Source organism: Pongo pygmaeus, chromosome 7, assembly GCF_028885625.2.
Source record: "Pongo pygmaeus isolate AG05252 chromosome 7, NHGRI_mPonPyg2-v2.0_pri, whole genome shotgun sequence".
Lineage (NCBI taxonomy): Eukaryota > Metazoa > Chordata > Mammalia > Primates > Hominidae > Pongo > Pongo pygmaeus.
In genome coordinates this window covers 40,300,480-40,326,657 of record NC_072380.2, presented here as the reverse complement: position 1 = coordinate 40,326,657, position 26,178 = coordinate 40,300,480, and the positions used below count along the sequence as shown (strand labels likewise).

At 40.9% G+C, this 26,178-nt stretch overlaps 1 protein-coding gene across 2 annotated transcripts in view; it reads right to left on the bottom strand.

Moving 5' to 3' along the window:
- IDO2 (indoleamine 2,3-dioxygenase 2) overlaps positions 1–25,923 on the bottom strand; it is a 66,144-nt gene extending 40,221 nt beyond the window's left edge. For both annotated transcript variants that reach the window (XM_054499156.1, XM_054499157.2), the window contains exons 1-2: positions 25,527–25,923; positions 11,051–11,146 (exon numbers count right to left, since the gene is read on the bottom strand). In XM_054499156.1, coding sequence (XP_054355131.1) covers positions 11,051–11,146; positions 25,527–25,625 — 195 coding nt within the window. In that variant the 5' untranslated portion in view covers positions 25,626–25,923. The remainder of the gene's footprint in view (positions 1–11,050; positions 11,147–25,526) is intronic.
- Between the last annotated feature and the right edge of the window lie 255 nt (positions 25,924–26,178).

Below are 26,178 nucleotides of genomic sequence, written 5' to 3'. Positions count from 1 at the left end.
CAGGATGGTCCCACTGCACTCCATCCTGGGGGACAAAGTGAGGCACCATCTCAAAATATATTGACTATTTAGTTTGAATGCTTTTGAACTTAACATAATAGAATCATACTGAATACAGGATATTCTATGATTTCCTTTTCTCATCAACATTATGGCTTTGACATTCATCATTACTGGATGCATCTGCAGTTTATTTATTTTCACAGTTATTTTATGTTTTTCTGCTATGATAAACAATACTTTCATACCTTTCAGGGTACACAGGCCTAGGAAGCTCTAAGGTATTTATATACACAAGAAGGAAGTTCTTAATTAATAGGATGTATATCTTCAGCATTGCCGGATAATGACAAGCAGTTTTTGAGAGAGGTTGTACCCACAGTGAATAAAAGATTCAGGTGTTTTATATTCCTGCCAATACCTGTTCATGCCAGACTTCAAGCATTTTTCAGTTGTATGGTTATAAAATGCTATCCCATTATGATTTTAACTTTCATTTTCTTGACTATTAATGATAGTTTGCATTTTTCAGATGATATATTGGGAACTTGTGTCTTCTTTTCCACAAAATGTCTGTTGAACATTGTTTTTTATTTGGTTGTTTTTCCAATCAATTTACAGGATTTTATATATTCAGGATACAAATCTTCTTTTCATGTATATGTGTGACAGTATCTTCTCTCAGTTTGTGGCTTGGCTTTTCATTGTCTTTTGGTCTATTTTGATGAACAGAGGTCCTGTTTTAAGGATATCAAGTATGTCATAAAAATACTCCAATGTTGAATGGTGTGAACTCAGGAGGCGGAGCTTGCAGTGAGCCAAGATCGCGACAATGCACTCCAGCCTGGGCGACAGAGTGAGACTCTGTCGCACAAAAAAAAAAAAAAAAAAAAAAAAAAAAAAAAATACTCCAATGTTTTGCCTTATTAGAAAAATCTTTTTTTTTTTTTTTTTTTTTTGAGACGGAGTCTCTCTCCGTTTCCCAGGCTGGAGTGCAGTGGCACGATGGCACGATCTCGGCTCACTGCAACCTCTGCCTCCTGGGTTCAAGTGATTCTCCTGCCTCAGCCTCCTCAGTAGCTGAGATTACAGGCACACGCCACCACACCCAGCTAATTTTGTGGGGGTTTTTTTGTTTTGTTTTGTTTTTAGACGGAGTTTTGCTCTGTCACCAGGCTGGAGTGCAGTTGTGCAATCTCGGTTCATTGCAACCTCTGCCTCCCGGGTTCAAGCTATTCTCCTGCCTCAGCCTCCCAAGTAGATGGGACTACAGGTGCGTGCCAGCACACCCAGCTAATTTTTGTATTTTTTAGTAGAGACGAGTTTTCACCATATTGGCCAGGATGGTCTCAGTCTCTTGACTTTGTGATCGATCTGCCCACATGGGCCTCCCAAAGTACTGGGATTTCAGGCGTGATCCACGGCGCCCAGCCAATTCTGTGTATTTTCAGCAGAGATGCAGTTTCACCATGTTGGCCAGGATGATCTCAAACTCCTGATCTCAGGTGATCCACCCACCTTGGCCTCCCAAAGTGCTGGGATTACAGGCGTGAGCCACCATGCCTGGCCCTAGAAAATTCTTCCTTCATGCCAGTACATAAAGATATTCTCCTACATTTTCTTCCAACAGATGAAACATTTTTGATTTTGACATTTAAGTTTGTATCCATCTTGAGTGAATTTATTTTTGTTTGTGGTGAAAAGAGCAGAGCCAGTTAATCATTTTGCTATGTGCAAACTCTATGTACGGATTACTATTCATGTTACTACCATCGTGTTCCCAACATTTCACCCCTGTCATATGTTTAGTGTGTATTCCATACACACATAGGTCTGTATGTAGGTCCTCTATTAAGTTTTTGGTTCCCTTGTTTATTGCTGCCCTGATGCCATCTGGTCAGAATTTCTATGGTTTTATAACATGTCATGATAACTGATAGAACAAATCTTACTTTGCTATTAACTATATATTATTTTTCTGGTTAATTTGTTTTATAATCCGGCATAGCACACCAATACAAACATTATTTTGGCTGGGCACAGTGTCTCACACATGTAATCCCAGCACTTTGAGAGGCCAAGGCGGGTGGATCACTTGAGGTCAGGAGTTCAAGACCAGCCTGATTTTGGTGAAACCCAGTCTCTACCAAAAATATAAAAAATTAGCTGGGCGTGGTGGCAGGAGCCTGTAATACCAGCTACTCGGGAGGCTGAAGCAGGAGAATCGCTTGAACCCGGGAGGCAGAGGTTGCAGTGAGCTGAGATTGTGCCACTACACTCCAGCCTAGGAGACAGGGCGAGACTCCATCTCAGAAAAAAAAAAAAAAAAAATGAAAAACAAGAAAACCCATGATTTTCGTTTTACAACTCTCACTCCACTATGTCCCAAGTTTTGTTAAAAAGAAATATGGAGTTTAGCTGTATCATTTTAACACAACTTGGTCACAAGAATATATACCTACACACAATGCACAATTAGAATGCTATTGCAATATTTTATAAATTATTTTCTTATTTCACAGTCACATTATCAATGATTATAATGACCATAAAATTTACTGATTTCATTGTTTCACAGTGTTTCTTACATACTTATATTTTCCTTTCCTAAGGAAACGAAATTATCAGCTATTTCTTCAAGAAGACCAGGCTCCTGTTATTGGAGAAGGGTATTTATCTCGGCAGTGGGTTTGCTCATTGCTACTGGGATGTCACTAATTCTAGATCCTTGCAGTGGATAGATCTAGGAAACGTGTGTGTGTGTATATACATACATATAACTCATTATATAGGCATATGTAAGTAGTATTATACATTCTTATATATTTATAAATATTAAACAAAACATGAATTCATATTGATGTCTCCAACTCTAATCCAGTAGCACCTATTAATTCTAACTTTCCCTCCTACCCCTTGCTAATCTATAACTTCCCTCACTCACAGTGAAACATCATCCACCATCTATTTACTTATTGTTCAACCCAAGTGTGTACAGGCATACCTTGGAGATAGTCACGGCTCAATTCCAGATCACCACAATAAAGTGACTATCCCAATAAAGCAAATCACACACATTTCTTGGCTTCCCAGTGCATGTAAAAGTTATGTTCACACTATAAAGTGTGCAATAGCATTATGTCTAGAAAAACAATGTACATTATAAAGTACTTTATACCTTAACTATAAAGTACTTTATTGCTAAAATATGCTAATGATCATCTGAGCCTTCAGTGAGTCATAATCTCTTTGCTGGTGGAGAGCCCTGCTTTGATGCTGATGTCTCCTTACTGTTCAGGATGTTGGTTGCTGAAGGTTGGGGTGGCTTAAGATAACAAGGCGGTTTGCCACATCAATTGACTCTTTCTTTCACAAAAGATTTGTCCGTTGCATGCATGCAATCTGTTTGTTAGCATTTTTTCCCCAGTAGAACATTTTATTTTTTTTTTTGAGATGGAATCTTGCTCTGTTACCCAGGCTGGAATGCAGTGGTGAGATCCTGACTCACTGCAACCTCTGCCTCCCAGGTTAAAGCAGTTGTCGTGCTTCAGCCTCCCAAGTAGCTGGGATCACAGGAGCCTGCCACCATGCCCAACTAATTTTTGTATTTTTAGTAGAGGTAGTGGTGTTTCATCATGTTGGCCAGGCTGGTCTCAAACTCAACCTCAAGTGATCCACCTGCCTCAGCCTCCCAAAGTGCTGACGTGAGCCACCGCGCTCGGCTCCCAGTAGAACTTCTTTTAAAATTGCAGTTAATCCTCTCAAACCCTGCTGATGCTTTATCAACTATGTTTATGGAACATTCTTTTTTTTTTTATCATTTCAACAATGTTCAACAACATTTCAACAGCAGTTCAAACACGGTATTTTCACCACAAGTAAATTCTGTGTTGTGCAACTACTTTCTTTGCTCCATAAGAAGCAACTTATCTCTTAAAGTTCAATCATGCAGTCGGGGTGTTGGCTCACACTGTAATCCCAGCACTTTGGGAGGCCAAGGTGGGTGGATCACCTGAGGCCAGGAGTTTGAGACCAGCCTGACCAACATGGCAAAACCCCATCTCTACTAAAAATACAAAAAATTAGGTGGGTGTGGTGGCAGGCACCTATAATCCTAGGAACTCAGGCGGCTGAGGCAGGAGAATTGCTTGAACCTGGGATGCAGAGCCTGCAGTGAGCCAAGATTGCGCCACTGCACTCCAGCTTGGGCAATAAGAGCAAAACTCTGTCTCAAAAAAAAAAAAAAGAAAAGAAAAGTTCAATCATAAGATTACAGCAACACAGTTACAAAATCAGATTCCACTTCCAATTTTAGTTCTCATACTATTTCTACCACATCTGCAGTGACTTCCTCCACTGAAGTCTTGAACCCCTCAAAGTCATCCATGAGGGTTGACTTCTTGCAAACTCCTATTAATGTTTTTATTTTGACGTTCTCCATGAATCATGAATGCTTTTAATAGTATCTAGAATAGTGAATCCTTTCCAGGTTTCCATTTGACTTTGCCCAGATTCTTCAGAGGGATCACTATCTGTGTCAGGAATAGCCTTACAAAGCATAGTTCTTAAATAATAAGACTTGAAAGCCAAAATGACTCCTTGATCCATAGATTGCAGAACAAATGTGTTAGCAGACATGAAAACAACATTTATTTCCTGTACATCTCCATTAGAGCTCTTGGGTGACCAGAGGCATTGTTAATAAGCAGTAATATTTTGAAAGGAATATTTTTTTCTGAGCAGTAGGTCACAACAGTGAGCTTAAAGTATTCAGTAAAGCATGCTGTAAATAGATACGCCATCATCCAGGCTTTATTGTCCATTTACAGAGCACAGGCAGAGTAGATTTAGCATAACTGGTAAGGGCCCTAAAATTTTGGGAATGGTAAATGAGCACTGGCTTCAACTTAAAGTCACCAGCTGCACTAGCCCCTAGCAAGAGAGTCAGCCTGTGCTTTCAAGCTAGGCATTGACTTTTTTCTAACTATGAAAGTCCTGGGCCAGGTGCAGTGGCTCACGCCTGCAATCCCAGCACTTTGGGAGGCCAAGGAGGGTGGATCACGAGGTCAGAGATACAGACCATCCTGGCCAACTTGGTGAAACCCCATCTCTACCAAAACTGCAAAAATTAGCTGGGCACAGTGGCATGTGCCTGTAGTCCCAGCTACTCAGGAGGCTGAGGCAGGGGAGTCACTTGAACCTGGGAAGCAGAGGTTGCAGTGAGCTGAGATCGCACCACTGCACTCCAGCCTGGCGACAGAGTGAGACTCTGTCTCAAAAAAAAAAAAAAAAAAAAAAAGTCCTGGATGGAATCTTCTTCCAATAAAAGATGGTTTTCTCTGCATTGAACACCTATTTTTAAATGTAGCCACCGGCCAGGCATGGTGGCTCATGCCTTTAATCCCAGCTCTTCAAAACAATTATGATAGTAACATTAAAGATCACTGATCACAGATTACTGTAACAGATGTAATAGTAAAGAAAAAGTTTTAACTATTGTGAGACTTATCAAAATATGACACACAGACACCAAATGCGCACACACTATTGGAAAAATGGGATTGACAGACTTGCTTGATGCAAGGTTGCCACGAATCTTCAATTTGTAAAAATTGAAATATCTGCAAAATGCAAAGGTATGACTACATGTAAAGCAGTTTCACAACTGTTCACCCGCACCCCGTGAAAAACTGATTTACCAATTAGAGTATAGTGATCCTGTAAAGTTTCATTTACCATAGGCCTTATAGATTCTAGTCACAACACAACACTATTTTCTGGAGTAATTTAAGTCCATTCCTTTCCCTACTCCCCACTCTCTTCATCGAGGTTATATAGTGCATTTGTAGTCCAGTTAGGTTTTTTTTTCACTTTTTTAAAATTTTGCTTTAAGTTCTGGGATACATGTACAGAACGCGCAGGTTTGTTACATATGTATACATGTGCCATGGTGGTTTGCTGCACCTGTCAACCCGTCATCTAGGTTTTAAGCCCCTCATGCATTAGGTATTTGTCCTAATGCTCTCCCTCCCCTAGGCCCCCACCCCACAACAGGCCCCAGTGTGTGATGTTCCCTTCCCTGTGTCCATGTATTCTCATTGTTCAACTCCCACTTATAAGTAAGAACATGCGGTATTTGGTGTTCTGTTCCTGTGTTAGTTTGCTGAGAGTCCAGTTAGTTTTATTTGTCACAGTCTGCATTCCATCCTAGTATTCTCCCAATTTTCTGGTTTATTTTTTAAAATTTGCATACATGAAAGTCCATTCTTTGTGACATACAATTCTATGGGTTTTTCAGTGCTTAGAGCCATATATCCATCACCTGAGTGCCATATAAAACAGTTCGATCATGCTAAACATTCCCCTATATATTACCTTTGCAGTCAACTACCCACTCCTTGCCTGTCTCTAGTAACCATAAAGCTATATTTAATCCTTCTAGTTTTGCCTTTTCTAAAAAGTCATTTGAAAAGAATCATACAATATAGGCCTGACGTCTTTCATTTAGGTAAATGTATTTAAGGTTCATCCCTGTCATTGCACAAATTAATTGCTCATTTGTATCACTGAATACTATTCCACTATCTATCCCACAATTTACAATTACTATAACTTGGTTTATTCATTCCCCGGTTGAGGGATATCCTGTTTTCTTCAAGTTTTTTTTTTTTTTTTTTGGTGATTATGAATAAAGCTGTTATAAACATTCACATATGGATTTTTTTTCTGGGAACATAAATTTTCCATTTACTTGGATAAATACTTAGGAATGCTGTTGCTGAGTTGTATGGTAAATCTATGTTTCATTTTGTAAGAATCTGCCAAGCTAGTTTTCAAACTGGCTGTACCATTTTGCATTTCAACCAGCAATGAATGAAAGTCTCTATTGCTATACATCCTCTTCAGTATTTTGATATGGCCAGATTAAAAAAAATTAGCCATACAAATAGGTATGAAATTGTCTTTTAGGCCAGCACGGTGGCTCATGCCTGTAATCCCAGCACTTTGGGAAACCGAGGCGGGTGGATCACCGGAGGTCAGGAGTTTGAGACCAGCCTGGCCAACATGGTGAAACCCCGTCTCTACTAAAAATACAAAAATTAGCTGGGTGTGGTGGCGGGCACCTGTAATCCCAGCTACTTGGGAAGCTGAGGCAGGACAGTTGCTTGAACCCGGAGGCAGAAGTTGCAGTGAGCCAATATCGCACCACTGCACTCCAGCCTGGGCGACAAGAGTGAAACTCTGTCTCAAAAAAAAGAAAAGAAACTGGTTTTTAATATTTAGCATTACAGGTAAACAGTTGTATGTATCTACTCTGTAAATAAACTATTTTTCGTTTTTGTTTTCTATGAATACGCAGATTTCTTTATCCTAGAAAATTTGCAATTTCATCTGAGTATTTACATGTGCCTCCCCAACCCTCACCCCAACACTATCTTTCTGATATAAAAAAACTCAAATATTTCTTAAGGTCTAAAAATTTTGTGCTTATATGTTGGAAGTTTTACTTTTCCTCCACCCATCTGCTTATGGGATTCCATTAAAAGGAATTTGGATCACCTGTATTTCTCTTTTTTATATATTTGTATTTTTCTGATGGTTTGCACTCTTTGATTTTTCTTTATGCTTTATGAAATTTATCAAGGAAGTCCCTAAGTCACTATATATATTTTTTGCAATCAATGTTTTACTGAATTTGTTGAGTTTATATTGAGGAGTTCTGGGATGTGTGTGGTTTTTTATTTCTAATAGTTCTTTTTATATATCAGCTTTCACTTAATTTATGAAGGCAATATACTGGATACACTAAATAGAATATTTCAAGCACTAATACCATCTTTTTTATTGGAGGCCATTGGTCCTGAATGCCAAGTGGGCTACCCTCTTCTTTTTGAGTTGCCCATTTTTTCCATATTATTTGGTAATTTTGTCTATTCAAATTCATGAATGAACATTAGTTTTGTTAAGGTTAGTGTGTAATATGGATTTTCTTATTGTATTTCCAGAGTTCTGCTGGATTTCTTCTTGCATAGCTCCCTCTGATCATGTCTTCCTAGGAAATGTGAGTGGATGGGTCTAAGCCAATTAATATATTTTGTTTCAAGATACAGATATGTATGTTGAGACATTCTAAGACAAGGTGGTTGGCTTAGGTGCACTGTGAGATCAAAGCTGTAAATTCACTTATTGTGTTGTCTGTAGCAAGTAAAGGATCCAGAGAACACATGTTTTTGTCTATAGCTCCATCTGTGGTTCTGGAAACTATTACATTTGCTTCTCACAGGAAATTCCTAACTGATTCAGTCTCTGGAAACTATTGTATTTGCTTCTCACAAACAATTCCTGTTTCAGTCTCAGCCTTTGGTGGTAAAGTCTAAAAACTGGGCTTGATTTGTTAGGTATTTTCCAGGCAACTAAGAGTAGGGATAGAGGCCGTGCATGGTGGCTCAGGCCTGTAATCCCAGCGCTTTGGGAGGCTGAGGCTAGTGGATCACAAGGTTAGGAGTTTGAGACCAGCCTGGCCAATATGGTGAAACCCCGTCTCTACTACAAATACAAAAATTATATGGGTGTGGTGGTGGGTGCCTGTAGTCCCAGCTACTCAGGAGGCTGAGGCAGGAGAATTGCTTGAACCTGGGAGCTGGAGGTTGCAGTGAGCCAAGATCGCACCACTGCACTCCAGCCTGGGAGACAGAGTGAGACTCTATCTCAAAAAAAAAAAAAAAAAAAAGAGTGATAGAGACCAAGAGTGTTGTGTTAGTTTTATGGGCTGCCATAACTAATGACCACAAACGGCATGACTTAAAATAGCAGAAATGTACTCTGCCACAGTTATGGAAGATAGAAGTCCCAAATTAAGGTATCAATAGGGTTGATTTCTTCTGGAGCCTCTGAGGGAGGATTTGTTCCATTCTGTTCCATGCCTCTCTCCTAACTCCTGGTGGCTGCCAGCAATCCTTGGCACATCTTGGCTTGTTGATACATCATTCCAATCCTACCTCCATCTTCACATGATGTTTTCCCTTGTGTCTATGTCCCTGTATTTAATTTTTCCTCTTCTTATAAGGACACTCATCATATACAATTTAATCCAGTATCACCTCAACTTAACTTGAATACATCTGCACACACCCTATTTCCAAATAAGACCACTTTCACAGATTATGCATGAACATGACTTCTAGGAAGACACTATTAAACCCAGTAAAAATTTGTATTTTTATATATATATACATATATTTGTTTGTTTGTTTTGTTTTGTTTTTTGAGACAGAGTCTTACTCTGTGGCCCAGGCTGGAGTTCAGTGGTGTGATCTCAGCTAACTGCAACCTCTGTCTCCTGGGTTCAAGCAATTCTTCTGCCTCAGCCTCCCAAATAGCTGGGACTACAGGCATGTGCCATCACACCCTGCTAATTTTTTGTATTTTTAGTAGAGACATGGTTTCACCATGTTGCTCAGGCTGGTCTCGAACTCCTGAGCTCAGGCAATCCGCCAGCCTTGGCCTCCCAAAGTGCTAGAATTACAGGCGTGAGCGACCGCACCCAGCCTAAACCCAGTACAAATGTTAGGTGATGGATTTCACACTCGATTTTAGCCAAAAGGCCAAGAAGGAATAGGGACTGGTTTCAATGCTGTGCTAGGAGGAGCCCCAATTTAACAAGTCCTTCTCTTCCTTTATGGCAGTTAAATCAAATAAAGCCTGGTAAATGCCTACAGCAGAGGACCTCCTAGTTCACAAACTGAATTCTAGCCTGCCCTCCTGCCAGCTGTTCCAGGCTTCCTTTGCTTCTCTTCTCTGCTATTCCGAGATGGGAAAAGGGGACTCATGGGGATCTCCCTCTGCTTTGGTTAAATCCTTGACATGGGTCCTATAAACTTATTTCTGGATTTTATACATGATTTGCTTAATACAGTCAAAAAAATCCTTTAAGTTTTTATTCCATCATTGGAACTTTTCTCTATTTTTCTGTGTTTACAGATAGTTTTTTTCTTATTTTTGGATTTCTTTGGTCATGTCAACACAACATTTTATCTATCAGGCAAAGAAATTACTCTGTTTAGTTTGCTATCTTCATAGACATTGAAGCCAGTCCCTTACTCATCTTTTACAAGGTTCTAGTGCTTTGCACGGAGCAAGCATTCAATGCGTATTTTAAAAAGAATTTGTAATTCTAGACATTAAATACTGTCCATCAGCAAAGGGAAATTTTGGAGAGCAGAAAACTTTTCATGGACTTCTGCAATTATGTGGTACTCCAAATTGATAGATTAAGACAGATGGAGAAGAGACTACAGAGAAGTAATGAATGTATACTGAATGCTACTATAGGACAAGAACTACAAAAGGGCCACTTTGAAAGTCATTTACTTCCCATAACAATACTGTGAGACCAGAGTTTCTCTCATTTTATAAATAAGGAAATGGGATTACAGAGTTGAGTAACTTTTTCAGGGTTACATAGCTATTAGGTTGGTACAAAAGCATTTGTGGTTTTTGTCATTAAAAGTAATGGCAAAAACTGCAATTACCTTTGTACCAGCCTAATCAACACTTTTGTGGAATTTACAGGCTTATTGGATGTTTTGTAGAACCCATGGCCAATTTTATAATTCAGAAATTCCCTCCATTTAACTATTCTATAACACCCAGGACAAAATCAAGTTAGACCCCCTCAGTAACAACAGAGACCTGAGCACGTACATGGAATGAGGAACCTGAGAATTTCCAAGTTGACTTTCTTAGGCCATACCTTGTCCATTAGTTAGTTTATCATTCCCACCCAGATTCTTCTTTAAACAAACATTTAGTGAGTTATTGGCATGTGTCAGGCATTGTTTTGTGCTGGCTCTGAAAACCTTAGGAAAACATATGTATCAGATTACGAAGGGGTCATTCTGTTTTTCAGGAAGGAGGAGATAGCTTTGCTGATAAGTTCAATGGTAATGAACAGTTTCCCGGGACAATTGACACACTTCCACAAGGCTAAGAAAGAAAAGTGGTATGATGATGAAAACAGAATGTGATGAGGGGGTGAAGAGAAGAATACCTTGTCCACATGAGCTCGAAGCTGGTGAGCACCAATCAATTGAGGAAGTTTGTTGGCAATTTCCATCCAAGGCCTATAATGATCTGGAAGTTCTTTCTGCATTTAAAATAGAAACATGTAAATATTTTAGACCTCTCTGGAAAGGGGCTTCCAAGAGTAGCTATTTTCACATTTCAGTCTTCAGGGGAATTCAAGTCAATGCAGTTGAACGAACATTGAGAATGCACCATATGCTAGGTAGGCCCTGTGCTCACCTCAGATACACAGATGACTAAGGAGCATATTGCCTAGTATGGGAGAAAAACATGTTAGTCAGATATATGCCAATGCAGTAAAATATGTTTAATAACTGATATCTATGTGAGCCAAATAACTTGAAAAGAAGAGGAAGTAGTTAATTCCATCAGCTGTTGTGAGGAATTAAAGGGAAATATTCATAAAAATATGACAGTTGATCCCAATTTTTGGAGGGGAAGTGACTTTTTTGGATAGAAATGTGAAGAAGGGAAGGTAGTAAAGGTAGAGGGGACAGCAGATAAACAGATGTACGTGCTTCCTGGGACAAAGATGACTCAGTGTTGCTAAAATATAAAACTCAAGAGAAAGTGATAGAGGCAGGAGGCAGACAGATGCCTAGGCAGATAGGGAAGGGTCCCTGTGAAACCCCACCTTCAAGCCTAAAACAGTCTGAAGGCTGAAAGACCAGACTCCTGGTCCCAGATGAAACCCATGACCCAGAGGCAGAACTTCCCCTATTGGCCCACCCTTTCCCGATTGATTCTTTCTGAATAATGCCTTTTAACCAATCAACTGTTGCCTTTTCTGATACTACCTATGGTTTGCTTGGGCACACCCACATGCATACTAGGAAAACTGGTGGAACCACCAGGAATTCATGCCTTATGCTGGGGAGGACCCTAGCCTTTTCAGCTTGTGTGTGGAAGTCCTGGTACTCCATTGTGAGGTGGGAGACTGCTGGTGAAACCCCTCTCTTTGCAGAGAGCTCCCCTTTTGCTTAATAAATTCCATCATCCTCACCCTTCACTATGTCCACCTGCCTAATTCTTCCTGGTCACAAGACAAGATACTGGATTTCGCTGAGCTAAGGAGCAGAAAATCCTGCATCAAAAGGATGATGAAAGATGAGCCCAGACAGTTACATGAAATGTGCTGTGTATAGAATATATGAATTTTCCCTTTCTGTAAGTTGGTGACATGGTTTGATTTGAATTTTAGGAAGATAAATTTGTAGGATTTTAAGATATAAAATCAGATAAGGAAGCCTTTAAAATACTGTTCAAGGACTAAACTTAGGTAATGACAGTGAATTTGGAAAGAAGAAGCCATATATTCAACATATACTTGGAAAATGAAATTAAAATGATGTGATTATTAAATTTGGGGCTGGGGGCTTAAGGCAAGAAAATCGCTAGCCCAATAGCTCCATTTATGGCCCACTCTAGGCCTGTGGTTTAGCCAAGTAAGACATAGTCTGAATTTCAGTGACCCCCAACTCTCACCCAAGGGACAGTAAACTACATTAATTTTTGTGAATTTTCATTGGCACCCAGCCTGTCTCATTTGTTTACATACTATCTATGGTTGCTTTTACATTACAGCAGTAGAGTTGGTAGTTGCAACATAAACCATATGGTAGGCAAGCTTAAAGCACTTAGTATTTGGCCCTTCAGAAAAAGTTCACCATTCTCTGATTTATCCCCCTAACCTGAGGCTCTTTTCTCAGTGTATAACCTGCACAACTGAATTTTTGGGCTAAGAAGAAGAGGAAGTGAGGATGATTTCCATGTTTATGAATTAGGTGAGCAAATGAATGGACGAAAACACGAACTGAGACAGAAATGCAGGTGAAAGTCGAAGAGTGGGGATAAAGGTGGTAAATTCATTTTTAAATATATTGACATTAAATTACCTGTGGAATCAAAAGATATGACTGTGCTGAGAAGTTGGATACACAGTTTAAAGTTCAGGAGAAAAGTCATTTTAGAAACATACAATTGGGGCTGGGCACGATGGCTCATGCCTGTAATTTCAGCACTTAGGAAGGCCGAGGAGGGCAGATCACCTAAGGTCAGGAGTTTGTGACCGGCTTGACGAACATGGTGAAACCTGTCTCTACTAAAAATAAAAAATTAGGCAGGCGTGGTGGCACATGCCTGTAATCCCAGCTACTCGGGAGGCTGATGTAGGAGAATCGCTTGAACCCGGGAGGCGAAAGTTGCAGTGAGCCAAGATCGTACCACTGCACTCTAGACTGGAGTAACAGAGTAAGACTCCATTTCAAAACAAAAAAAAGAAGTATACAATTTGAAAGCATAACTACAGTAAAAACCCTATATTGTGGTTAAAACCACAAGAGTGTATAAAGCCATGTGAGGAAATATGAAAAAAGAAAGGAGAAGAAAGCCTAGATTAGCACAATGGAGAATATTCACAAGGCAGATAGAGGAACTGATTCCAGCAATACAGATCAAAAACATAGTGACAGACGCTCAATGAGCTTGAATAGAATGACCCTCTAAAAGTCAAGACAGTAGGGCCGGGTGTGGTGGCTCACGCCTATAATCCCAACTCTTTGGGAGGCCGATGCGGGCAGATCACGAGGTCAGGAGATCGAGACCATCCTGGCTAACACGGTGAAACCCCGTCTCTACTAAAAATAAAAAAAAATTAGCTGGGCGTGTTGGCGGGCACCTGTAGTCCCAGCTACTTGGGAGGCTGAGGCAGGAGAATGGCATGAACCCGGGAGGTGGAGCTTGCAGTGAGCCGAGATCGCGCCACTGCACTCCAGCCTGGGCAACAGAGCGAGACTCCGTCTCAAAAATAAATAAATAAATAAAAAAGTCAAGACAGTAGAGAATTTCACAGAAGTAGAGAATTATCAGAAGGTCAACCGCATCATTACAGAGTTAAAGTAAGATTGACCTCTTTAAAAAACAAAACAATATTAGGAAGTCACAAATATATATTAGTTTATCTATGTACATTTAATAGAAATTTAGGTCAGGGTCATAGAAGCAGGGTTCAAACGTTAGTGTGTTGAGGAAGTAGAAAATAGAGAAAATGTAGATTACTTTTGAAGGAGAGCCATAAGGCAGTAGGGAATTTGCATTTGAGAGAGATCTTTTAAGAATGAGAAGCTTGAGCAGTTTATAGTTGGCTATTGCAAGAGGGAGAGATTGAAGACAAAGGAGAGAGGAGAGTAACAGAATGCAGAAGGAGCAAAGGACTGGAAGAAGCAAAGGAGGAGACAGAGAGCCAGAATGGAATGTCTGTCCTTGCAGCAGTAGGAGATCTGGAGTTTCCAGGAGTTCAATTTTTATGGACTCAATTTCTCAGCAGATGGGAGTGAAGATCAAGCTGTGTGAGTTGAGATAGGGGTGGGTGTGAAATTAATTACAGAGGAGAAAAGACCAGGGACCTCAACCTAAACATACAAATGACATGGAAGGTCCATGAGAACCCAGGGAAGTCTGAAAACTGTAAATTTGGAGTAGTATAGACCTATACATTACCCATAATTCACTTGGAAGTCTTCAGTCCCTGAGGATCTGAGACAAACCTGGGTTCAAGCTCCTAATTAATTCATAACTTGGGTACATCCAACATCCTATTCACAATCTCTGATTGACCGATTGATTGATTGAGACACAGTTTCACTCTATCGCTCAGGCTAAAGTGCAGTGGTACGATCTTGGCTCACTGCAACCTCTGTCTCCTGGGTTCAAGCTCCTAATTAATTCATAACTTGGGTACATCCAACATCCTATTCACAATCTCTGATTGACTGATTGATTGATTGATTGAGACACAGTTTCACTCTATCGCTCAGGCTAAAGTGCAGTGGTGCGATCTCGGCTCACTGCAACCTCTGTCTCCTGGGTTCAAGCTCCTAATTAATTCATAACTTGGGTATATCCAACATCCTATTCACAATCTCTGACTTATTCATTTATTTTATTTATTTATTTTGAGGCACAGTTTCACTCTATTGCTCAGGCTGGAGTTCAGTGGCATGATCTTGACTCCACCTCCTGAGTTCAAGAGATTCTCCTGCCTCAGCCTCCTGAGTAGCTGGGATTACAGGCGCATGTCACCATGCCTGACTAATTTTTTGTATCTTTAGTAGAGATGGGGTTTTGCCATGTTGGCCAGCCTTGTCTTGAACTCCTGACCTAAGGTGATCCACCTGCCTCAGCCTCTCAAAGTGCTGGGATTACAGGTGTGTCCCACTGTGCCCAGCCAAAGTTTATAGAGGTTTGAGAAAATAGTGTTGACATAAAATTGCTGGGTTAGACACACAATTAGTTAGTGTCCTATAGGGAATACAGTCATAAGCATTGGAGTTATATTTTCTACTCAACAGAAATATTTTGCTGCTTTTCTGTTCAAAAATCTACAAATTAACCGCCGGGCACAGTGGCTCACGCCTGTAATCCCAGCACTTTGGGCGGCCAAGGTAGGTGGATCACAAGGTCAGGAGATCAAGACCATCCTGGCTAACATGGTGAAACCCCATCTCTCCTAAAACAAATAGAAAAAATTAGCCAAGCGTGGTGGTAGGCACCTGTAGTCTTAGCTACTCAGGAGGCTGAGGCAGGAGAATGGCCTGAACCTGGGAGGCAGAGCTTGCAGTGAGCCAATCGCGCAACTGCACTCCAGCCTGGGCGACAGAGCAAGACTCTGCCTCAAAAAAAAAAAAAAAAACTACAAATTAACATGGAACTTCAGACTGAAGTAGCACAACAGTATTAATCAATACTAAGTAGCACAGAAAACAAAGGGAAAAGCCTCTAGATGTTTAAATCACCGTAAAGTGAGATGGTTGAGACAATGCTCCAGGATGATATTGAAAAGACGCACAGCCATCCTTTTGCTTCTGGATCATTTCTTTGGATAATTTTCTTAACAAATTTATAATTTAAAGAAAAACAGATTTGTAAAACTATATTTTATATGAACACTAAACTCTTTGTTAGATTAATGCTTGATTAGATTAAGTATAAATCTTGGCTAAGAAAGTAGTATAGGAAAATTAAAAATAAAAGCATGCACAAAAACAAACCAGGTGCCGGGCCTGGTGGCTCATACCTGTAATCCTAGCACTTTGGGAGGCTGAGATGGGCGGATCACTTGAGGTCAGAGGTTCAAGACGAGCCTGGCCATCATGGTGGAACCCCGTCTCTACTAAAAATACAAAAATTAGCCAGGCGTGGTGACACGCACCTATAATCTCAGCTACTAAAAATACAAAAATTAGTTTGATGTGGTGGCAGACATCTGTAATCCCAGCTACTTGGGAGGTTGAGGCAGTAGAATCGCTTGAACCCAGCAGGCGGAGGTTGCAGTGAGCTGAGATCACGCGAGTGCACTCCAGCCTGGGCGACAGAGTGAGACTGTCTCCAAAAAAAGAAAAAAATTGGCTGGGTGTGGTAGCAGGCACCTGTAATCCCAGCTGTTCGGGAGGCTGAGGCGGGAGAATCGCCTGAACCTGGGAGGCAGAGGTTGCAGTGAGCTGAGATAAAGCCACTACACTCCAGCCTGGGGAAGAGAGCAAGACTCCGTCTCAAAAAATAAAATAAAGGCCGGGCGCGGTGGCTCACGCCTGTAATCCCAGCACTTTGGGAGGCTGATGCGGGCAGATCACAAGGTCAGGAGAGGGAGACCATCCTGGCTAACACGGTGAAACCCCTTCTCTAGTAAAAATACAAAAAATGAGCCGGGCATGGTGGCGGGTGCCTGTAATCCCAGCTACTCGGGAGGCTGAGGCAGGAGAATGGCGTGAACCCGGGAGTTGGAGGTTGCAGTGAGCTGAGATCACACCACTGCACTCCAGCCTGGGCGACAGAGCGAGACTCCATCTCAAATAAATAAATAAAAATAAAAATAAAATAAACCAGGTAAATATGAACAGGAAACTTGGATGACAATATTAACATCAGAAAAATTAGAACCTAAACTATCAGAAAGATTAGAATTTGAAGCAGATGATTTTAAATGAAATAAAAGGTTTAAGTTTTGATGGAAAGAAGCTGCTCTGACATTGCATCAAAGTAAAGTGAAGGAGAAAGAGCTATTACATGCCCTTCTAGAGACAGGTGAGCATCACAGGGGCCCTGTAGGAAGAGTTTTAAAGAGCAGACTATCAAAGTTTTATTTTCATTTTACGTTTTTTAGAGACAAGATCTCACTCTGTCACCTACACTGGAGTGTAGTGGTACAAATATAGCCTATTGTAGCCTCAAACTCTCTGGGTCAAGCAATCTTCCCACCTCAGCCTCCCAAGTAGCTGGGAACACAGGCACATAGGATCATGCACAGCTAATTCTTTTTTATTTTTGTAGAGATGGGGTCTCGCTATATTGCCCAGGCTGGTCTCAAACTCCTGGCCTCATGAGATCCTCCTGCCTCAGCCTCCCAAAGTGCTGGGATTATAGGTGTGAACTACCACCTCTAGCTTGATTTTCATTTTTAAGCATCACTTGACTGCTATGCACAGAATATGTTACAGCTGAACAGGAATGGAAATAAGGAAACAAGGGGAGGAGACAATAGTCCTGGGGCTACGTGAAGGTGAATTGAAGTGGGGTGGAAATGGAGAAAATTGGTCACCTTGGAAATATATTTCAGTGATAGTGCTGAATTGTCAAATGGATCATTTGCAAATGGTGAAGACTATTGTGAGGATTATTTATTTTATTTATTGATCTCTTTTTTTTTTTTTTTTTTTGAGATGGAGTCTCACTCTGTCATCCAGGCTAGAGTACACTTGTGTGATCTCGGTTCACTGCAACCTCCACCACCTGGGTTCAAGCAATTCTCCTGACTCATCCTCCCGAATAGCTGGGACTACAGGTGCATGCCACCACACCTGGCTGATTTTTGTCTTTTTAGTAGAGACAGAGTGTCACCATGTTGGCCAGGCTGGTCTCGAACTCCTGACATCGTGATCCACCTGCCTCAGCCTCCCAAAGTGCTGGGATTACAGGCGTGAGCCACCGCGTCCATCCAAGACTACTGTGAGGCTTAGATTTAAAAAGTGTAGTTAAAGTTAACACAGGGCCTACTACAAAGTGAACACTTTCTGTATAGTTATTACTATTACTATATTTTATAAACAAACTTCAACAGGGAATAAGAAAAAATCAATTCTTAATGAAATGTAAGAGGCTGCTATGAATAAATTTTGCTAATACACTTGAAAATTTCAGTTGAGTTCGCATTTGGGAAATTGCAAAAACTCATATTTTTATTTAGAGATAAAAATCCTAACTAGAACAAGAAGCATAAAGGGAATAGAAAATATAATTCAAAACTTACAGCCTAAAATGTCTCTAGTCTAAAGAGCTATGCTGTACCAACGGATAGATGATCTGTTTCAGAACACAGAAAAGCATGAGAAGGCATCTAATTGGCTGAGTGTGGTGGCTCATGCCTGTAATCCCAGCACTTTGGGAGGCCAAGCCAGATGGATCACTTGAGGTCAGGAGTTGGAGATCAGCCTGGCCAACATGGGGAACTCCTGTCTTTACTAAAAAGGATACAAAAATTAGCCAGGCTTGGTGGTGCATGCCTGTAATCCCAGCTACTCAGGAGGCTGAGTCAAGAGACTCTCTTGAACCAGAAGGTGGAGACTGCAGTGAGCTGAGATTGCACCACTGCACTCCAGTCTGAGCAACAGAGCAAGACTCTGTCTCAAAAAAAAAAAAAAAGTCATCTAATTCATCTTATGAAGAAAACGTAACCTAAAGATTAATCCTTGAAATAATAACACTAACCAAGGCCACTATCCACTGTTGCTATTTATGAATACAAAAAGACAATTCTGAAGATGTCATAAAATTGAGTTCAACAATATATTTAAAGATCAAGTGAGTCGGAGCATTACTATGGTTATGTTTTAATGTTAGAACATTATTATTATACATTAAACAGTAAAATCTAGAAATATAGAAAAAGTTTGGGGACAGTATTTTGACAAGCTACTATAGTAGAGGACATGCCAAAATAGCAACAAAGTTTTGCTGAAATTACTTCTAAAAAGGGTGGGACCTGACATTGGGGGATTTCTTTTCTTCTTTTTTATTTCTTTGTTTTCTTCCTTGAGGAATGGGTAGACTTGAGTCTAAGCTTCAGAGCTATGGATCATGGCTATCGTCAGAGTATTCAACTTTCTCTGTCCCCTCCCCGCACCTGGCATGAGATCTCAGTCATTCCTCTTAAAAATTACCAGGCAACCTGTAATCCCAGCATTTTCGGATGCCGAGGCGGGTGGATCACCTGAGGTCAGAAGTTCGAGATCAGCTTGGCCAACATAGTGAAACCCCATCTCTACTAAAAATACAAAAAATAAGCCGGGTGTGATGGCCCACACCTGTAATCTCAACTACTTTGGAAGATGAGGCAGGAGAATCACTTGAACCCAGGAGGCAGAGGTTGCAGTGAGCCAAGATTGTGCCACTGTACTCCAGCCTAGGCAACAAGAGTGAAACTCTGTTTCAAAACAAAACAAAAAAAAAATCAGGCAAATATTAAAGAAATATTTGTTAATTGGTTAATATTGGTTAAGATTTGTTAATGAGTCCATCTAGCATGACAGAATATTTTTTTCTGGCCTTTTATTTTCTGCTATGTGCTAAATTGTGTCTCCTCCAAATTCCTATGCTGAAGCCCTACCCCTAGTACCTAAAAATATAACTATATTTGGAGATAGGCCCTTGAAGGAGGTACATTGAAATGAGGCCTTTAGGGTGGGTCCAATTTAATCAGATTGGTGTCCACAAAGAAGAGGAAATTTGGACACAGAGACAAGGGGAGACTGGGCACAGTAGCTTACGCCTGTAATTGTAGCACTTTGGGAGGCCGAGGTGGGCGGATCACTTGAGGCCAGGAGTTCAAGACCAACCTGACCAACATAGCGAAACCCTATCTCTACTAAAAATACAAAAAATTAGCTGGGCTTTGTGGCGCGCACCTGTAATCCCAGCTATCCAGGAGGCTGAGGCAGGAGAATCGCTTGGGAGGCAGAGGTTGCAGTGAGCCGAGATTGCACCACTGCACTCCAGCCTAGGTGACAGAGTGCAACTCTGTCTCAAAAAAAAAAAAAGAGAGACATGGGGAATTTGTGCATAGTGGAGAAAAGACCATGTAAGGACACAATAATAAGGAAGGGTGAGACGTCAGAAGAAACCAACTCCACGACATCTTGATCTTGGACTTCCTGCCTCAAGAACTGTGAGAAAATCAACTTCTGTGATTTAAGCCCTCCTGTTTGTGGTATTTTAAGCCCAACTGTTTGTGGCTGCTGTTACAGCAGCTCTGGCAAACCACTATACTATTAAATCTGACTTCACAATATTGAAGGTAAGTAAGGATCAGCACCCTGTCTGGGGCACCAGCAAAGGCACAGAGGCCTCCTTATGGGATTTGTGGGTTGAATAGGGGGTCCTCATCTCAGAGAAACATTAAACTCAGAGCATCTGCCCAAACCAAAAGCAAAAGTGCGTAGAATCACTGAGGACTTAAATGCCAGAAGATGAGGACTAGAATATAATGTCTAGGAGTGGAGAGTTTTTACACTGGTCTTTTTATCACGTCTGTATCCTAAGCAACTTCCTAAATGTGCTTAGGCATAGAAACCAGTGCATAAATTTTCACTAAATGAAAACAATAAAATGGCCAGAAAAATTTTGAAAGAATAGAAAATGCAGAAAGGGTTATTAAGTTGAAACTAGAGAGAACAAATGGTATTCGGTTAGATGGCAATCGATCTCAAAACTAGCTAGTGATTACAAATTATTTTTAAGGACAAGACAGGGAATTTTTGTACAAATGGTGTGATTTAAATTTAAACATCTTGGGTAGAAGAGAAAAGTTTTGTTATTGTTTTTGTTTTTGTTTTGAGACAGAGGGCCGAGGCGGGTGGATCACTTGAGGTCAGGGGTTCGAGACCAGCCTGGCCAACATGGCGAAACCCCATCTACTAAAAATACAAAAATTAGCTGGGTGTGGTTGGCGGTGGGCTCCTGTAATCCCAGCTACTCAGGAGGCTGAGGCAGGAGAATCGTTTGAACCCAGGAGGCAGAGGTTGCAGGGAGCCGAGATGGCGTCACTGCACTCTAGCCTGGGCGACAAAGCGAGACTGTCTCAAAAATAATAATAATAAAACAATCGGTAAAAATAAATGTGAAGTAAAAATTTAAACACTAGACTTTCAATTTATGGGACTCATTAACTGGAGATGATATAAAAGTGAAAGATTTCTATCAGTCATAGAGCCTAAAAAAGCAGTTGACTAACATTTATAATAATCATATTTCAAGTAATGAGGTCAATTATGCTAGAGATTCTGAATGAACTATTCTAGGTGGAGCTTCGGCATCAGTATTTTTTAAAACTCCCCAAGTACTTTTGCTGTATAGCCAGGAACAACAACTCTAAACCACCTTGCATGTAACATTCTTTGAGGAAAACTCTTCAAATATCAGATGCATCATGTCATTTACAGGATGTGTTAAATCTGAACTCCAGGCCGGGCCCAGTGGCTCACGCCTGTAATCCCAGCACTTCATGAGGCTGAGGTGGGCAGATCACGAGGTCAGGAGTTCAAGACCAGCCTGACCAACATGGTGAAACCCTGTCTCTACTAAAAATACAAAAATTAGGCCAGGCGCAGTGGTTCATGGCTGTAATCCTTGAACTTTGGGAAGCCAAGGAGGGTGGATCACCTGAGGTTGGGAGTTTGAGACCAGCCTGACCAACATGGAGAAACCCCATCTATACTAAAACTACAAAATTAGCCAGGCATGGTGGCTCATGCCTGTAATCCCAGCTACTCAGGAGGCTGAGGCAGGAGAATCGCTTGAACCCAGGAGGCGGAGGTTGCAGTGAGCTGAGATTTCGCCATTGCACTCCAACTTGGAGTACAAGATGCCATCTCAAAAAAAAAAAAAAAAAATCTGAACTCCAGAGCCTCACATCCAGGCTCTCTCAGTTCTCTTCACTCTTGTCTCCTGCTGTAACCTTCTTGATGCCAAGCTAATTTCCTCGTATTCTCCATGTCTAAAGAGAAATTAGCCCTCCCTCCAAAAACACCATCCATGCCCCCTCTACACACGTAGCGCACATGAAACGTTTATTTGTATGAGTTGGTGAGGCACACATTTTCCACAATAAATGTTGGAGCTTGGAAAGGTTTGAACATTGACAGAAACAATGGGATAGAATATTTGAAACTAAGTCAGACTCCTTCCCAAAACCAGAATTTTTTTTATTCACTGTCTTGACCATGTTTTCTTCAGACACGTTCAAGCAACTATCTATAGTGAGAAACCAAAAGAGATACTGAAGGAACTTCTAAAAGAGTTTCATCTAAAAGAGACACTGAAGGAACTTCTCTGAGGCCACTGGACATGAAGGTACAGCCTCCCGACTCTGACGCTTGCCTTTCAACTAAATAAAAGTAAGATCTGGTGTCCCCTTGAGCAGGGCAGCCGATTGTGATTCTCCATCTACTCTTGCAACACTCTGCATGGTGATTTTAGTGGCTGGGTCCCTCCTCATCTGTGAAGCAACCTGGGCAGATTTTGATGAAAATGTCCTTCTGCTACCTCTTCTCAGAAAGGGAGCAGTTGAAAATGGTCACACCAATGAAAGAAAATTAAAACTGAAACAAGGAAGTACATTTTGAGAACTATGGGGAAAATGACCATAACACAGTAAAACCACTTTCCCAAGGGACTTTTTTCTGCATAAGCTCAGGAATGGAAATTCCATTAACAAAACCATAGCATATCAGGCAGGGAGTGTCACAAGAACCTGATGCCGTAACTGTTTCTTATCTGTTTCCATAGTTATGAAAGAGGAAAGAACAAAGAGGGGAATTCTACAACTGTGGATCTACGTCATGTTTAGCTCATTTGTAATGCTGTTTTTCCTCAGCTCAGTGTACACATTTAATCCCAATAAGAGCAATTTGGTCTTTTCTTCCTTTGGAACTAGGCAGGATATTCCTGAATTGGGTTAGATGTATAGAGTGGAGTTTTTAACAAGCACTGGCTCAAGGTCAGAAAGCTGGCTTCTGGTCCTTACACTGGATTTATGAAAATGCTTTCACATTCATTCTCCATAGCAATCTAGTGGAGGTGGCACCAGATCTCCATCCAGTAAATGTGAAAATTGAGGGTCAGGGGATGTTTGTAATTCAGTCAGAGTCACAAGAGCTACTAAGTGCAACTCAGCGTGATCGACTCATCCGAATTGTTCCAGCACTTTCCTGATTTAGCACTGAGAGTCTTGCATGTCAGGTGTCCATCCAGTACCTAACAAATAGGGACACTTGGTCAACCTAGTGGCAGTGTCAGAGGAAACAGTCCAGTCCATTCTCATTTCTCACAGGGCCACTGCACTACAGCCTAGGCGACAGAAAGAGATTCTGTCTCAGAAAAAAAAAAAAAAAAATCTTGGGGTCCGATGTTGCAGTCATTGCAGTAATTTAGGAGAGGTTCCACGCCCACCCTCCAGCCTAATTTGCCATTTAACTATGATTAAAGAATAGTGTGGAATTCAATGGGCTTTTACTGAATACCTACCCTGAGGCTTGTCTACTTCTGAGTGTTACCGGAGTGATATAAATGAAGATAAGAACTCTGCTGCTTCCACGAGTAGAGAGCTGTTTTGTTTTGTTTTGTTTTGTTTTGTTTTGTTTTGTTGAGACGAGTTTCGTTCTTGTTGCCCAGGCTGGAGTGCAGTAGCACTGTGAGAAATGGGAAAGTTCTTCAAAGATTATAAAAAGTCACAATTTCTTACTATAAGATTGCTAGCCACTATTAGTGGCTGTCCAAATCAGGCAAGCCTGGACAGAACTAGAAAAGCCCCAGCCCATAGTGCATGCCATTCCTTATTTGGAGATGCTTCCTTAACTATCCCTGGGCAACTTGCTTTTCTTTCTTTGTTCTGTTCCCTTATCCAATTAAAAAAGTTTTAAACTAATAGCCAATTGGGTAAAGTGTAAAATGTGAGGTCCTATTCCAGCCAATGGAAGCTGGACACAGCAGTAGGGTAGATGCGTCAGGTTATAAATAACTCTGTCTCCTTTGTTTGGTGTGCTCTCGTGGCTGGACAGCTATTGAGTAGCACCCTTTCTGCAGAAAGTAAAGCTCCCTTTGCTGAGAGATCATTTGTTCTCATGTTCATTCTTTTTCTGTGACACCAAAAACTTCATTCCCAACAGCATGATCTCCGCTCATTGCAACCTCTGCTTCCTGGGTTCAAGGATTCTCCTGCCTCAGCCTCCCCAATAGCCGGAACTACAGGCATGTGCCACCACGCCTGGCCAATTTTTGTATTTCTAGTAGAGACGGGGTTTCACCATGTTGATCAACCTGGTCTCAAACTCTTGAACCTCAAGTGATCTGCCTGCCTTGGCCTCCCAAAGTGCTGGGATTATAGGCGTGAGCCACTGCACCTGGCCTGGACCCCAAGATTTTTAACTGAGTGGCCTTGGCCCTCATTTAGGATGTAATAACAATAATAATAATAATAACCAGAAGTCAAGAGTTATAAGCAGAACTAGTTCTGCTTTTGCCACTCATGACTTTGAGCAAGTCATTTCCTCTGTATTTCAGCTAGCTCAAATGTAGAAAGAGGGGGTTGACACCTAATGGTCTGTAAAAGCTTTGAAGTTTTAATGTTCTAGGTCTTGGACCATGCCAGATGAGAAAAACAGTGTTTATAAGGGCTAAATGATGAAAAAGATTTGCATTACAATTTGAGCCCTAAGTAGAATTAAGAAAGAGGTATTGTTTGTTAGCAAGGTTTCCTTTCCCTTCTCTGAAATTGCTGCAAAGATTTAATCCTTCCTACCAGCCCTGAAAGCACCCAAGTTTCCTCATGTTCTCTTTTTTTCTACCATTAGCAAGTCAAGATAAACTAATTTACATCAAAATGTCGTGGTAGTGACCCAGGACAGTTTATAAGTAAGCGCTCCTGGAGGGATCTGGATTACAAACACATAGTCATGCAAAGGGGAAAATCTTTAACAGAGAAATTCCAGGTATTCTGTTGAAGGGGCTTAAGTCTTGCTGTGACCTTAGCTCATGTACTTGGAAGTGCCATGTTCCAGGCGCTGAGGCTCTATATTTGTTCTTATAATTTCTCTCTATTTAAGTTCATTCTTTTTCTTGATAACTACAGGTTTGCTTATAATTTCTCTGGCCTGACAATCTAGTCCAAAGAAACTGAAACAAAAAATATTCCATTTGATCTGTTCTCTACGGTATCTGTCGTTTCTCTTTTGATGGTAATGATAATCTATGCTCTTTGTAGCATCTTTCTCAGGTAAACAACTTGATATTTATATTGGATGTCTCTTAATAATCACATACATTTTTTAAAAACAAACCAACCAACATCTCAAGAAACATATTCTGACCTATCCTTACCAAGGCTCTATCCTTACCAGAGAATCTGGAAGAAGAAAGCCACACTCTTCAGATATGTGATAGCTTTCCAAAGACAATGGCACTGCTGTCTTCACATTCGGTCTTTGGGGCTCCATTATTTTGTTTGAAGTATCTGCATGGAAAGTGTCACTGAAGAATCAACTGTTCCTAATATATTAAACACCCAGTTTCCATCCTTCAGTTCCAGTTAGTTGCGCAGTGTCTCAGGCACAGGAGAGAACTTTTCCCTGAGGTTGAATTCCAGATCATCGTGGACTTTCTCTGAGACAGGGCTGAGTAAATTATTTTAAAAATGCCGATTAAACAAACAGACAAACCAAACAAACGCAAAGAAATTCCCTCATTTTCTCTTACACACCAATATGAGAAAAGCGGTTTTAACCCCAGAGACAAATTTGTTCCACTTTGGAAAAGGAGAAATGAAATAGACCTGTGGTTGTGGTTTATCAAACCTGTACCCTAACAGGAACCTGCTCCATCGTGAATTTGACAAACGGGTCAGAGTTACTCCAAATGGAGTAAACTATCAAAATTGAAGTTACATGCAGACAATTATTTCAGTGATCTGTGGTGAGCAGGGAGGGGAGGAAGGGCCTGCCAGAAGCTCAGAGGGTGTTGTATGTAGTTTGAGCAACATAGTCTAGGATT